The 13109-nt window shown below is 38.5% G+C and overlaps 2 protein-coding genes across 6 annotated transcripts in view; one reads left to right on the top strand and one right to left on the bottom strand.

The window, feature by feature from the left end:
• The window catches only part of ptgesl (prostaglandin E synthase 2-like), a 29728-nt gene extending 22887 nt beyond the window's left edge, over positions 1-6841 (bottom strand). For 3 of the 5 annotated variants that reach the window (XM_072565974.1, XM_072565972.1, XM_072565973.1), the window contains exon 1: positions 4902-5172. In XM_072565974.1, the coding sequence (XP_072422075.1) occupies positions 4902-5171 (270 nt within the window). In that variant the 5' untranslated portion in view covers position 5172. Of the gene's footprint in view, positions 1-4901; positions 5173-6712 lie in introns of those variants that run through there. The other 2 variants (XM_072565975.1, XM_072565976.1) reach the window with 2 other exon arrangements.
• A 144-nt stretch (positions 6842-6985) lies between these two features.
• bbln (bublin coiled coil protein) lies at positions 6986-12511 on the top strand. Its single transcript, XM_072565977.1, has 2 exons — positions 6986-7158; positions 8668-12511. Exons 1-2 carry the CDS (start codon positions 7083-7085, stop codon positions 8847-8849), a joined length of 258 nt encoding a protein of 85 aa, XP_072422078.1. The 5' UTR covers positions 6986-7082; the 3' UTR covers positions 8850-12511.
• Positions 12512-13109: the final 598 nt, after the last annotated feature.

Genomic DNA, 13109 nt, shown 5'->3' with positions numbered 1-13109 from the left:
ATCCTCCCACATGGGAAAAAGTTCATTGATAAAGTTCTTAAATCCAGTCCTTAGTGACCACTCCATCCCTTCCAAGTCAAGTGAAAAGAGCCAGTTCTCCAAAATCTCATTCAGTAAAGTCTAACCTGAAAACAAAATTCAGTCTATCCTTCTGCATCACTCCACAGAGAAATGTGAATTCTTAGAAAAGGGCAGTTAGAAACTTAACAAAACTGACGAGACATCAGTCCTTGCAGAGATGCTTCAGATGGAGGGTACCAGCACATCTGAGCATGCAGTGCAGCAGCTGCAGCAACAGGTGAGGTGAATGCAGCATTTTTTGCTGCTTCTGCTCCTGAATGTAACAAAGCTGTTGTGATGTTAGCTTGATCAGTGAACCTTCATATCAGTTAAATGCTCGAAAGACAGGGTAAAGCTCATGTGATTTAATGTCTGTAGGAAGGGCACTGACAAACATATCAGTACAACATCACAAAATCGTAGCTCATCAGCACAGAAACAGGTCAGTAAGCCCATTGCCCTTAAGTGTCATTTTCCACTGCGCACTTAGTTTCTCCTCCCACTGTCATGCTTACTTCCAACATTCTTTCAATATTACTTTGTTTCAAGCAACTGACCAAATCTCTTTGACTGACAGATGAACATCAGCAAAATTATCTGGAGAACAAAAGACTGATTGGAAAGCTGAAACATTATGCAGTTGGAGGGAGAGATGCCACTATAGCTTTGCTTCCTATTTTTGATACACTCTTCCCTTTGAAATAAAGGCCAATATTCTGTTACCTACTGAATCGGTATGCTGGCTTTTTGTGATTGTACATTAGGATTCAGAAATGCCTCTGCACTATAGCTTTCTGCAGTCTTTCTCCATTTAAATAAGAGTTAGCTTCTTTATTCCTCCTGTCAAAGTGCATAACCTCACATTTTCCCATATTATATTCCATTTGCCACGTTTTTTCCATTTGCTTAACCTGCCCCATAGCCTTTTGCAGACTTTGATTTATCAACACCACTTACTTCACACCTATTTCTGTGATATCACAAACCTGGTCATAATAGATTCGCTCTCCTCATCCAAGTCAGGAATATATATTGTCAATAACTGTGATCTCAGCACCAATCCCTCTGCTCTCCACTAGACATCTGACAGTTAAAGATTGCCACCCAGAAAATTCAGACAGCCAATTCTCTATCCATGCTAATATACTAGCTCCAACACCATGGGTTCCTATTATATTAATTAGCCTAATGAGTAGTAGCTTATCAAACTCCTTCTGAAAATTTAAATATTTTCCATCCAGCGCTTTCCCTCTGTCCTGCTTATTACATCTTCAAACAATTCTAGTAAACTTGTCTGGTATGATTTCTCCTTCAGGGTGCCATCTATTTGACGATATTATGTATTTATAAATGATTGACTATGTTCTTTATAATAAGCCTTTAATACAGTAAATTTGCAGATGATACGAAGATAGGTGGAGTTGTGGACAGTGAGGAGGGCATTTGTCGTTTGCAAAGGGACTTCGATATGATGCAGAGCTGGGCTGAGGAGTGGCAGATGGAGTTCAACCCTGCCAAGTGTGAGGTTGTCCATTTTGGAAGAACAAATAAGAATGCGGAATACAGGGTTAATGGTAGGGTTCTTAGTCAGGTGGAGGAACAGAGGGATCTTAGGGTCTATGTACATAGATCTTTGAAGGTTGCCACTCAGGTGGATAGAGTTTGTAAGAAGGCCTATGGAGTATTATCGTTCATTAGCAGAGGGATTGAATTCAAGAGTCGTGAAGTGATGTTGCAGCTGTACAGGACTTTGGTTAGGCCACAGTTAGAGTACTGTGTGCAGTTCTGGTCGCCTCACTTTAGGAAAGATGTGGAAGCTTTGGAGAGGGTGCAGAGGAGATTTACCAGGATGTTGCCTGGAATGGAGAATAGGTCGTATGAGAATAGGTTGAGAGTTCTCGGCCTTTTCTCGTTGGAACGGCGAAGGATGAGGGGTGACTTGATAGAGGTTTATAAGATGATCAGAGGAATAGATAGAGTAGACAGTCAGAAACTTTTTCCCCGGGTACAACAGAGTGTTACAAGGGGACATAAATTTAAGGTGAAGGGTGGAAGGTGTAGGGGAGATGTCAGGGGTGGGTTCTTTACCCAGAGAGTGGTGAGAGCATGGAATGCGCTGCCCGTGGGAGTGGTAGAGTCAGAATCATTGGCGACCTTTAAGCGGCATTTGGATAGGTACATGGATGGGTGCTTAATCTAGGTTAGAAGTTCGGCACAACATCGTGGGCCGAAGGGCCTGTTCTGTGCTGTATTGTTCTATGTTCTATGTTCTAGATGTTAAGCTAATTGGCCTAGTTACCCTTTTTCTGTCTCTTTCCCCTTTTAAATAAAGCTATTACTTTGGCAGTTTTCCAATCCTTTTAGACATTTTCAGAATCTAAGGATTCTTGGAAATTTACTCCCAGATCACTATTATTGTAGCTACTTCTTTTCATATCCTGATATTCTTTTAGTATTCTTATTCACCTACGTACAGTGAAAACTTTTGTTTTGCGAGCAATACAGGCAGATTGTAGAAATAAAAAGGGCATACAGATCATAGGGTGTTTAGACAGAGGTTCAGATCAGATTGTTGGTTATCTTCACACCTTGGAGCTTGATGCTCTTTACCCTCTCCATCTCAGCTCCTTTGATGTAAATAGGGCCATGTCCTCCTCCTCTCTTCCTGAAGTTAATGATCACCAGGATACATCCCATGGATACTGTACACTTAGATCGGTCTTTTCTCTTGAGAAAAAGTTATTGTAGTTATTTCTTTTCTCCAACAATGATTTAGTAATTTTGGAATGATTCATAATCTTTTGTTCAGCAACAGAAAAAAAAGCTTATAGTCTCTTGGTGAGTAGGTGGAGTTAAGATTCAGATCAGCCTTAATCTAATTGAATGGTGGAATAAGTTGAAAGGATTTCTCCTGTTTATACATTCTCTACACACTGCGGTGTTGAAAATTCACACCACAACAAAGAAAGACTTGGGTTTGTTCAGCATTTAGCAGATAATGGATAACCTGGAATTTGAAGGACTGCAATGCAGGCAAACATAATGCCATATTTACATAGCTATCTAAATACAAATAATGAAACTTAAGCAATATACTTCTTGAAACAACAGCATGTGATACTGTAAACTTCAAAACTTTAACTACATGGATTGAAAGAATCAGCAATAATTCTTTCTGGAATAAACTGTTGGGAACAGGACAAGGAATTAAAAACAATATGCCAATTACCCATCCCTGGGAAAAGAAAGTGTTGAAGCTATAGAAACAAACTTTTAAAATCTGTTTGATAACTTGCTGTCTTGTGACAAATGGGTACTTAAGATTGCCTGCAGAAGAATTTAAGGAGTTAATGAGAGGTCAGGCTGTGTTTCAAACGCACTACAAATATAACAGAGAAGACAGAACCTACTCCTGATAAGAAAGTAAGCTACAGATTTGGTGACTTCATAAGTGTTATAAATAATGTCACATAAGCTTAACAAGACAGAAAATCCTATAAGAATTCAACTTAAGCAACAGAACTCTGGACAATCTAGAAGTAAATATCACCAGTAATTTGTCCTGGTCCATCCATGTCAATGCTACAGTCAAGAAAGCACCATGGCCTCCACTTCCTCAGAAGGCGAAAAAAATTCAGTATGTCCACAAGGACTCTTCCCAATTTTTATAAATGCACTAAAGAAAGTATCCCATCTGGGTGCATCACAGTTTGGTATGGAAACCGCTCTGCCCAAGACTGCAACAAATGACAGTTGTGAACAGATCCCAGTCCATAATGAAAACCAGTCTTCCTTCTATTGACTTTGTTTACACTTCCCACTTCCTGAAAGCAGCCAACATAATCAAACACCTCTCCAACCTGTTATACTCTCTTATATCAGGCAGAAGATACAAAAGTTTGAAAACACATACCAACAGGTTCAATTACAGCTTCTTCCCCGCTCTTATCAGACTTATGAACAGACCTCTCATATAGTAAGAGTTAATCTTTCTCTGCACCTTCTCTGTAGCTGTAATACTATATTCTGCATTTTGTTCTATTACCCTGATGTACTTATGTAAGTTATGATTTGTCTGAATGGCACACAAAACAATACTTTTTACTGCACCTCAGTACAAATGACAATAATAAATCAAATCAAATCAACTCAAATCTGAACTGCACAAGGACTGAACTCTGGACATATCCAAAGACAGATGCTATTACTTGGAATTGTAGATAAATTCCACCATTAATTGGGTAATGACTAAATTGTGTTGCAAGGCTTAACTTGCTTACTTGAGGTATCTTATTTTGGTTGCTACATGCAACAAAGCTTAATTATTTCACTATTTGATAGTGAGATTTCTTAATAAGTAGCCAAATTAAATGTAGCTTGTGGCAATTTACCAGCAACAAGGGAAAGAATGTTAACATTTTCAAGGGGTTTTCCAACAGGAACAAGCATGAAACTGAAAATGACATTATTAAACCAACCAACTGCATGTTTTTCCAACATTAATAAAATATCTGAATTTTCTTTCAGCTTCAGACATAAACGGTTCCCTAGCAATTAAGCAGGAATAGTATTCCATTTCTGACAAAATCTACATGTAAAGCACAGATTTTGGAAGCAAATTCATACAAATTCAATGGATTTCAAAGCATGCTATACGCGAGCACATTGTATTGAATCAATGCCATGCAATAAAATCAGTGCTAATTTTCCCTCCACCCCCCTCCCCCAAAACGTAAGGATTCAGTATAATCGTTATGTAGTGCCAACTTTCCTATCTACCTGTATAGAAATTACTAACACCTCCTGAACTCCCCTCTTTGTGCTACTCATGCACATTTTACCTTCGTGTACTGCTGCTCGGCACGGTGCTGTTCCTGCTGCAGGTAGTGTTTGATAGTGTGGTATAATCCTAAGGTTCCACCCAGCACAAATGCAACACTCAGAGCAGTTTTACCAACTTTCAGACTTTCTGGTGACTTCTCCTGCAGATGTCTGCCTAGCCAGTAGAACCTGCTGCCAGGATGCAGTGCGAGGGCTTGTCCATTGCAAGCCTTACTGTAAACCACAAACCGGGCACAAACTCTCCTTGCTCTGATATAGGAAGCTGCCATATCTCTCTTACACAACGAGGTTTCCTCCTGATCTCCTTAAAGGTGTACGTCACTGAATAGTGCAGATGTCCCCTTCAACCCTCTCAATTATAGCCTTCTTATTTTCAACTAAAAAGTTGTTAATCATAAATATTATTATTCGAGACAAATAATAAATTGATGGTGAACTTAATTTTGGTTGTACAACATTAAATTATTAGCTCACTCAATCACTTTTCAGATCTAAACATGTTCTCCAAATAACCTAATCCAACTTTTGCATCTTCGAATCTACTAGTGCCATCACCTTAAAAGAGTGAAGTACCACCTTTTTGCGAGGAACACAATGAATAAAGATCAAATCAGGCAAACAAAACAAAACTTCATGAATTAAATCAAAATTTTATTAGCATTTGCTACATTGCAAAAAGGTCACGTACAACCAGCTTCATGAACCTACAAAATGGGAAAATGAGTAAGTCGTATGGCCTGCTCTGCCACTCGATAAGATCTTCTACCTCAGTTCCACTTTCCCGCTGTATTCGATGACCAGACAGCAATGATTCTCAAACTTATTTTGGATCAATGGGCATTTTCTCAAATAACTTATTAGTCATAGATCACCATTTAAACAATAGTACCACTTTAAAAAATTCAATCCTGCGATGTAGGCATCACTGGCTGGGCCTAGTATTTATAGGTCATCCCTAGTTGCCCCTTGAAAAGTTTGGGGTGAGCTACCTTCTTGAACTGCTGCAGTCCATGTCCTGTAGGTAGATCCACAATGCCCTGAGGGAAACAATTCCAGGATTTTGACCCAGTGACACTGAAAGTGATATATTTCTAAGTTGGAATGGCGAGTAGCCACTCAAGTTCTTAAGAAGGGTCAATTGATCCAAAGTTTTCCTCCACAGATGCTACCAGGCTTGCAGAGCTTTTCCAGCAATTTCGATTTTTATTTCTTAAGAAGGGAGACTGGACTTGAAACATTAACTCTGCTTTCTCTCCACAATGCTGCTAGAGTTGCTGAGTTTCTCCAGAAATCTCTGCTTTTGTTTCAAATTTTGAATCCTGATTACTAACTTGGATCTTCAGATCTTGGTGAACGTGATGGAGCATAACAGTGTCAGCAACTTTGACAGGCAGGTGGCCAGTATTTTCTTTAACAATTGAAATTGAGCATTTGATATGTAAGAAAGTAGTTAAATCCAGATCTGGCCATGATGGTCCACCCATGACGGGAGGTTGTAAAATCAAGTATCACACCAGAGATTTGAACACAAAATCCAAACTGAACTCGGAATGGAGTACTGTGAGAGTGTACTGGACACACAGTTCTGTCTTTGAAATGGGACTTTAAACCAAAGCACAAAACGTTGGCCATAAATGATTCCATGCCACTATTTTGATGAAGAGCAAAGAAGTTACAACAGTGATGAGTTATGAAATAGATGTTTGATTTAAGATGCTGTGGAATACATCGAGGTCATGAAATAACATACAATATAAATACAAGGAGACTTTAGATGATCACAAATGTTGTAGTAATTCCAATTCATTACCTGTTGTTTTCAGTTTAGTCCGTTTTTGTGTTATTCTGGAAACCAATTTAAGGTTATGATTTATCCCTTTAACTGTGTATCAATTCGCCCACATTTTGCAGCAAACGAGACCCATAACTGGATGGCTTCTTCTGTGCCTGTAACCGTTTTATTTTTAAAATATTCAAGTTATACTTACAACAACTGAAAAAAAAATAATTGTCGTATTTTATGAGGGTTGTTATAGTGGAGAGAGGTGGAAAAGATTGTTCACAGGCATCTCCGGGACACGTGCAGTGAGGACCTTGATCAGCTGAGAGTCTGTTACATTTGAAGGTCAGGGATGAGGTTTTCTGAGACTTCGGGGGAGAGCTGCCTTTGATTCTGCAACATGTCGGGGCCGAATGGGGAACCGAGTGTCCCTGTGGGGCAGGAGGAGGAAGAGGCGGAGGAGGCGTCTGATGAAGGTAAATCCCGGGAGTGGAATCCGATCAGATCTCCACGATCCCAGATTGCCTCCTCCCATTCACTAGATCCGAATCCCAAGGTCCATCTCCCCATCCGGATTCAACACCACCCCCACCACGACTTTAAAACTTTTTGATAGGACCCCTCCTATAGACACTTTCACCAAGACCCCGAGATGGGGTGACCTTAGGGAGGTTCATAAAATCATGAGGGGCATGGATAGGGTAAATAGACAAGGTCTTTTCCCTGGGGTGGGGGAGTCTAGAACTAGAGGCCATAGGTTTATGGTGAGAAGGGAAAGATTTAAAAGGGACCTAAAGGGCAACTTTTTCTTGTAGAGGGTGGTGCGTGTATGGAATGAGCTGCAAGAGGAATTGGTGGAGCCTTGTACAATTACAACATTTATAAGACATCTGGATGGGTACATGAATAGGAAGGGATTAGAGGGATATGGGCCAAATGCTGGCAAATTGAACTAGATTAATTTAGGATATCTGGTCAGTATGGATGAGTTGGATTGAAGGGTCTGTTTCTATACTGTACTTCTCTATGTTTATATGGCAATTGCAGAATTCAGTTTCATTTTGCTTATCCACTGAGTGCATATTGTATTGTCAGAGATGCCATCTTTCAGATGTGATTTGAAGATGCTGGTGTTGGTCCAGGGTGTACAAAGTTAAAAATCACACAACACCAGGTTATAGTCCAACAGGTTTATTTGGAAGCACTAGCTTTTGGAGTGCTGCTCCTTTTCATTAGGTGGTTGTGAATTATAAGATTGTAAGACAATTTATAGCAAAAGTTTACAGTGTGATGTAACTGAAATTATATATTGCAAACTACTTTGATTGTTTAAGTGTTTCAGATGAGAATGCTAGACTGAGATCTAGTCAATGATGAAGAGTAGAGCAATAATTCCCAACATCCTGGTGAACATTTAATCCCTCAATCTACATCAAATTGAATGTGTGTGATCTCACTGTGTTTAAACTGTGTGAAGTGTTTCTTGCATTTAAACAGTAACCACATCTGAAAACTACTTAATTTGGCATAAAGTGCCTTGGGATATCCAAAGGCTGTGAATGTGAGTCATTGTGTTATCATTAACATTGGTGGCAATCCTTAATGCAGTCCTTCCCAGGCATTTTCTCCAAGTGAGAATAGAGTGAGATACAGCTGTGGGCTTGTGAGAGCAGAGGCCTGTTGAAGCTGAAGCAGATACCATTTTTGCTTTTGAGCTTGTGAGCCATTTGGTGTCTGAACCCAATTGAAGTCCTGCTGAGCATCAGGATAAGATAGGTACCTCTTGGTTTCAAGTAACTATATTTGCCAGATCAAGTAGCTCTAAGCCCAACTATTCTAATACCGTGGGAGGTGAATAATATACAAATAAAAAATCTTGTGTGGAGAAAAGCAGAGCATAAATATGTATTCCTTTTTTTTGTAACTAGTGCTACTGTAAGTGAAATATTGGATTCTTCACTTCACTCCCCACCTTTCTTTGGCAGAATATGTGGCACTCAATTTGATGCTTGACCAGATCAACTCTTGCCTGGACAACCTTGAGGAGAAAAACGATGTTTTAAATGCAAAACTTCGAGAATTGCTGGAGTCAAATCGCCAGGTGAGGATGGAATTCAGGCAACAAGTAGAGGCAACAGCCCCAAAAGATTCCCAGGACAACTCTTGACTTTGATCACCATCTCCCTGTCAAATTGTAATATTACACATCCTGCTTAAGCATTTTACAAGACAATGGTGGCTAGCTGGAACCATTGCGAGTAACTTTACTTTCCTGTGACAGAAACACTGACTAGTTCTAATCATTGAGTTGCACATCTGCCTGTGATAACTTTGATTGCTTTTGACTTCTTCCCTATTGGTTTTGGCTGTGAAATTCCTGTTCCTTCCTTCTAGGAAGAAGCTCATTTGCAACAGATGCCATGTCATGTACCTTCCACTTGTGAGTTGCTATATTGCAATAAGAAATCCTATTTCAATGGGATTTGAAGATCTAAAAAAGTTGAATGTTTGAATCCAAGGACATGTGAAGTTTTTCTGACTTGTGTTTCAGAGATGGTACAAGCCCATGATCCTGCTTCTACTGGAAAAAAAGCTTTTTTCTATGTTATCATTAGTGGCTCAGAGGATAACACACTTTCATCGAATTACAAGGTTGTAGGTTCAAGTTCCAGACCAGTACATGAACACAACAATTGAGATTCATGTTCCAATGTCTTACTTAAGCAGTCCTGCACTGACAGAGGAGCTGTCTCTCTGATGAAGTATTTAGCCGTTGCCCTGCCCTCTCGGGTGGACAGAAATTTCAAAGAGTAGAAAGTTTTTTCCTTGTAGCCTGGCTAATGTTTATCCCTCAATCAGCTTCATAAATACATTTGTTCATCATTACATTTTTGTTTGTGGGAATTTGCTGTGTGAAAATTAGTTGCTGTATTCCCCACATAAAACACCTGTGACTATATTTCAAATGTATGTCACCGGCAGTAAGGCATTTTGGGGCATCCAAAGAGCATTAAAGGGGCTATATAAATGCACATCTTTTCTTAATGCAACTTTTTATTGAATTTGTAGATGGAAGAGTGAATTTTAAAAAATCAAAACCTTTGCCAAACATTCCCATCTATTCACCATTTTCTGTCTTTTTTAAAAAAATGCACCTAAACTATCTTTTCATCTTGCTGTCTAAATAAAGGTTTTACCATTATATAAAAAACTATCCATATATTAAACTTATAAATGAGCATTAACAAGACATATAATAAGTTAACTATTGCTACAAAAATTGCCTGAGTTCTCTTTTTCTTGGTGTAAACATTCCTAGCTTCTGTGTTCTTTCCCTCTTATTTGGGTGCTCTGAACAAGAGAGCAATTTTGTGACCAAATCTGGGCCTGGTAATTTAGTGAAGGTCATAATTGTGTCCAATCCGTGAGCTTTATGCTATCTTCCTCTTAAATAGTTTTCTTTCTTTACTGAATATTTTTGTAATCTGATGTTAGAGCTGTTTCTCAATAAGACTGTTGTGAAATGTACTATAATTTCTGTACTGAAAATCCATCAAGTTGTCAGTAACAATGAGAAAATATTTTTCAGGAAAAAAATGCTTCAATAACAGCAAGTAATTGTGAATTGAAGGATATCTTGCAACATGCTTTTATTACTTTCAGCTTAGTTGTTGGTATATAAATCAACCTTGAAGCTTCCAAAGATTGACCCCAGGTTTTGGAACAGTGTATATATCAAGTATAAAATATGGGTCATCCAATATTCAAAACATGAAAACATAGCACTGGTAATTCATATTAATGTAAAATAGTTTTAATAAATTACTTGTACAAAGATACCTTTAACTACAATGAAAAATGTTTTAAAACTCATCAAATTCACTGTTGGTGTCATCCAATACAAAATTTTGAGTTCAAATTCACTGAGTCATTGTGCCTGTGATACTTTGTGAGAATAAGATGTGGCACTTCTGGTTTCAGAATCATCCTGTCACAACAAACCATTTTTTAATGCAAACAATGAATTGGTTACGCCACATTTTTTTGAATGATTTGATAACCCCCGTTCTTGCACTGTTAGCATCCCATGATTTTATGATGAAACCATACAAAGTATCAATTGGAGGAATATATATATTCTCACTCTTTTGTGAAGGTTTTTCTTTTCTCCATTAGTTGAGTACCTGTTCTGATCAATGTTAGGTTGTGGCAATGTGGGTGTAATTTTTACAGGGGTGCTTCTTCATTGAGTATAGGAACTGAACTTTTCACAAACTAATGAGCGGCATTATTTATCTAGGCCTCTGCAATGTCTATTTTCACATTATTAATCCATAACTTTATTCCATCCTCATCCAGCCAACCCTTGTCATGACATGCACAAAACCTACTGCAAACAAATTGATTTGCAGTGTATTTTTATGTTTGAAATGGACTGCAGGCCTTAATTTCGTTCCCCTGGGTTTTAGGCTTTCACCACTATAAATCTTGACTCAAGTCCTGTGATTTTCACTAAACTACTTTCAAACCTTTCAATTCCACAGTGTCGTTGCTGGGTGTATTGAAATTCATGGGCATTTGACCCATATTGCTCCTGTAGCATCATGAGTACTGAAGCTTTTGCTGCTGTCTGAAGACGAGTTGCTGGAAACTGGTCATTTTGGTGTTGAAATCTTTTGCTAAATATTTGGAGGTGCCGGTGTTGGACTGGGGTGGACAAAGTTTAAAAATCTCACAACACCAGGTTACAGTCCAACAAGCTTATCTGGAAGCACAAGCTTTTGAAGGAGCTGCACTCCGAAAGCTAGTGCTTCCAAATAAACCTGGTGTTGTGATTTTTAACTTTTGCTAATTACTGAGTGATTTCCTGCCACAACACAATTTTTTTTAACCCATCAAGTGGCAATGTGCTGCTGTAAAATATTTGCTGGTCTCAGGATTTAATTTGGTCCACTTTAAGTTTATATACATGCATTGCATTTCTGGTGACAATGAAACCATTCTGACAATTTTTGTCTCCATACCTGCTTCTCAAGATTAGGCCAGTGGCTGGTCCCTGTTTCTATGGCACATCTAATCTTTGGCATCCTTAGGGCACACCCCTTCTTCCTGTCTGGCTCTAGTTTTTCATTGACACCAAATTCCATTGCTGTATGCAGTTACATGTGTTAGCAAGTAGTAAGACTTTTAGCTCTGAACATCATCTGTTTTGTACAATTTGTTTTTCCTTATTCACCATGCAGGATCTGCTTTTGGGTGAGTGTCTTAAACTCCTGTGCATCTTAGCTTGAATTGCATGCTCAATCCCTTGCACACAATTATAAGGTAAATAAAACATGCATGGTGGGGTGAAAAGAATTGAAGTAAATAATGCAAGTTGTAAAATTTCTTCTGTAGCAGGTGGAAGTAGTTTCTGTAAAAGTTGATTGTTTTCATTTCCTCAGATTTTCTATGCCCACAACATCGTGCAGTAATTTACCAGTGCCTCTGACTGGGATTTTGATGGCAGACAGGTTCTCTCTGCTGCTCTGAAATTACTGATATTTTATTAGAGGATGTAAAAGATTTTTTAAAAAATGGTAATAAAATTGTTTATGCAATAAAGAAATAATTGAGACAGTGCATGCTGTTATTTTGCAACAGAACATTTGTAAAAGGATCAGCAGTCAGCCTGAACACAACTGTCTTTGTGCACCATTTGTATGAACGATAATGTAACTTTAACCTGGGATTCCAGGTGATGTGCAGGTCATGACTGATTAGTCCTTTTGTGTACACATTTTTCAGATTACTGTGTATGAAAGTATAAATATTCAATTGTTTTCATAATGCTATTGATTTAATATTATCCTTTTTGCAATTGCAAAGTTTACCACTCAGTGTTTGTAGTTTTACTGTGTTCAGCAGATGGGTGGGGGCTGACTCTACAGCAAATTAGAGCTAAAACACTATTTAGATATTTAATTTTAATAATGTGCAATCTTCTGCAGTTATGTTTGAGCCTAGGTCCATTGATGCCTTTAGGGAGAAGTGAGCACTGTGGGTGGGTAGAATGCTTTACTGCCCCTCCAACTCCATGTTGATGGAGTCCTCTCCTTCCCTCCCCCTTCATTTTTTAAGATCATAGCATTGCCCTTTGTTTGTTAATGTGTCATTCGCCACATGGCAGTGGAAAAAAATGTATAATAAAATCTTTGCACAGTGGTGTGCTTTTTTTTTTAGTAAAAATGAACTAATGTGTAGTTTCTAACTGGCTATCACCAAAGGTACTTGCAGCTTAAATGGAAAGCAATGTACCTTCTATTTTGGTAGACTTTTGATAGAGTCCATAACCAATTCATGAGGTTTCATTCCACATCGTAATCTACATGTTGCTACATTATCAGCTGAAGTACCAATGGAGGGAAGGCTTCAGAAGTTGTTTTCA

The sequence above is a fragment of the Chiloscyllium punctatum genome, chromosome 49 (genome assembly GCF_047496795.1).
Source record: "Chiloscyllium punctatum isolate Juve2018m chromosome 49, sChiPun1.3, whole genome shotgun sequence".
NCBI lineage: Eukaryota > Metazoa > Chordata > Chondrichthyes > Orectolobiformes > Hemiscylliidae > Chiloscyllium > Chiloscyllium punctatum.
Note: the sequence above shows the minus strand (reverse complement) of the source record. Positions and strands in the feature narration are given on the sequence as shown.